The sequence below is a fragment of the Atta cephalotes genome, assembly GCF_000143395.1.
Source record: "Atta cephalotes unplaced genomic scaffold scaffold00054, whole genome shotgun sequence".
NCBI classification, from domain to species: Eukaryota; Metazoa; Arthropoda; class Insecta; order Hymenoptera; family Formicidae; genus Atta; species Atta cephalotes.
Genome location: NW_012130118.1, coordinates 1,546,418 through 1,549,113, shown reverse-complemented (window position 1 = coordinate 1,549,113; position 2,696 = coordinate 1,546,418). Strand labels below are relative to the sequence as shown.

Below are 2,696 nucleotides of genomic sequence, written 5' to 3'. Positions count from 1 at the left end.
ATATATATATATATATATATATATATATATGGGACTGAGAGACTTGAAACAATGTTATCGTGGAGAGGGATAAAGTGTGGCGCCCCGAAGGAGGATGGAGGGGGACTTTCCTGCTTCCGGCTGTCAACCATAAAGCTTGATCGGGTTGGTCGGAGTTCGGAACTGGTTCGAGCTCAGTAGAGTAACACACGGTGACGCTGCCTAACTTTCCTTGTCTCTCGTGTTCGTTGTCAGTAGTGTTATCAGCTGTATTCCTGGATATTTGTCTAACTCGTCGCGGAAGCACGTCAAAGATTAACACGCGTAAACACGCCTCGATTGCGAATCCCCGTGAGTATTTCGCGTTTCTCGTTAGCCGATTTACATACGTCGCTGCTGCTGACAGCGTCATTGCGGCAAGCGGCGATCTATGATTCCCATATATGTCACATGAAGGTAGAGTGGTTCTCCATCCCCAAATTATTAGTCACGCACGGCTTTGCTCAGGCGGCTCCGACCGAATGAATTGCGTCGGCGCATTTACTTGTTGTCACCGACGCCGTGCATTGATGCCCGGCCTCGAGAGAGAGAGAGAGAGACTCCGGCGTCGATTTCTCCCTACCATTATTCCTGCCAGGAGCAACGCCCAGCGAATTATTCGCATGTGTTCAAGTGTCTGCGCGAAATCTCGGTTGAAAAACTGAATTTTCTCGCAAGATTTGTCAATAAAAAATTCTGCGGACGCTGTTCTTTGTCCTGTCTCCCAAAATTGTGCCTGTATACCTCTTTAAAAAATTATAATACTGTCTACATATGCTTGGAAAATATCTCTTCTTACACATCAATCAGTCATTGTTTTCAAGAGTGTTCAAGAAGCAAATGATATCTGATTACGTACAACGTTTCGAAATTGATTGATAATGAGAAATTGATTCTAATGACATAACTTGGTGCTTTTATTTCTTCCAGGTTATATGATTTAAGTGAATTGCCTGGACATTTAAACAGAGCAGTTAGCAGTATATTAAAATGGCTTGGCGTTTCAAAGCGTCCAAATACAAAAATGCAGCTCCAATCGTTCCCAAGCCAGAGGCTTGTATTCGAGATATCTCTGTGGGATCGTATCAGACCTATGGCAATAATATTACAGCATCTGCAGCGTTTATGGCATTCAATGTCGATCATAATGGTATTACATTTATATTTATCTTCAATAGATTTATTTCTTTGAGAATATTCATAAATTATTCATTAATTAAATAAAATCATTATTCCTTTCTTATTGAAGGATCCAGCTTAGCAGTATTGCCGTTAGAAGATTGTGGCAGAAAAAGCAAAACTATGCCACTGTTGCATGCACATGCAGATACTGTGACAGATATGGATTTTTCTCCATTTCACGATGGCTTGCTTGCAACTGGGTCTCAGGATTGTCTCGTAAGCATCTTAGAACTTTATTTTCAGCAAATTTAAAATGAAATGCAAAATACTATTTAAGAATTTACTTTTTCTAAATGTCATATTAATTCTATTTAGAAGCTATGGATTATCTCTGTGTTCGTATTCATTTTTGAAATGTCAATGTATTTCGTGTATTTGAATATTGGTATTTGGATATGAATACAGAGATAACTCGCAAAATACAATATTTTATATATAGAAAGTACCGGTGGAAATCTCAAAAGTAATTTGTTAATTCCATTTGTATAAAACTAGGTAAAGTTATGGCATATCCCAGAAAGTGGCTTAGAAGAATCCTTATGCAATCCAGAATGCACATTCTCGCATCGTCAACGAAGAGTGGAAGCAGTGTGCTGGCATCCTTCTGCTGAACATCTTCTAACCACTGCATCATTCACTAATCTCTCACTCTGGGATGTTCTGTCACAACAAGAATTATTTTGTAAATTATATTTCATAACTTCACTAACACTTATTGCTTTACTCTCATTTATGAATGTTGTTACAGCTAATAGTGATCACACCGAAGTAATCCAGTCTGTAAGTTGGAAAGAGGATGGTACTGTTTTAGCGACATCTTGCAAGGACAAACAACTGAGGCTTATAGATCCGCGCGCATCGACATGTATCGTTAATTCATGCTTGAGCCACCAAAGTATTAAAGATTCCAGAACAGTCTGGCTAAACAATGATAGAATACTCACTACAGGATTTGATGCAGCAAGACTTCGTCAAGTTTACATTAGAGACTTGAGGCACTTGAATGAGCCAATGAAAATTTTGGAATTAGATTGTAGTACCGGGTAAATCTTTCCACTTGAGATTTATTTAATCAGTCTAATTGCTAAGTACCATAAGTACCACCGATAATGTCGTAATATATATATTATAATGTCTTAAGATAATGTATTAAGATAGGTAATTGTTTGTATATAATTGTTTAATATATTTTGTTAGTATTTTGATGCCGCTTTTCGATTCCGACACAAATATGCTCTTCCTCGCTGGCAAAGGAGATACCACTATTATATACATGGAAATCACAGAGAGAGATCCTTATCTAGTAGAAGGGATCCGTCACAGTGGTGAGCAAACTAAGGGAGTATGCCTGGTTCCTAAACGAGCATTAAATGTAATGCAAGCTGAAGTTAACAGGCTGTTACAGCTTACCTCCAATATGGTAATTCCTATCATGTATCAGGTTCCACGAAAAGTAAGTTGTACATATAATATTGTGTGTGTTTGTGCGTGCGTGC

General features: G+C 38.4%; 1 protein-coding gene across 1 annotated transcript in view; it reads left to right on the top strand.

Moving 5' to 3' along the window:
• The first annotated feature begins 1,008 nt into the window (after positions 1 to 1,008).
• LOC105623239 (coronin-1A-like) overlaps positions 1,009 to 2,696 on the top strand; it is a 13,513-nt gene continuing 11,825 nt past the window's right edge. Inside the window, exons 1-5 of the mRNA XM_012204639.1 lie at positions 1,009 to 1,168; positions 1,268 to 1,416; positions 1,696 to 1,882; positions 1,949 to 2,243; positions 2,398 to 2,653. Coding sequence (XP_012060029.1) covers positions 1,009 to 1,168; positions 1,268 to 1,416; positions 1,696 to 1,882; positions 1,949 to 2,243; positions 2,398 to 2,653 — 1,047 coding nt within the window. The remainder of the gene's footprint in view (positions 1,169 to 1,267; positions 1,417 to 1,695; positions 1,883 to 1,948; positions 2,244 to 2,397; positions 2,654 to 2,696) is intronic.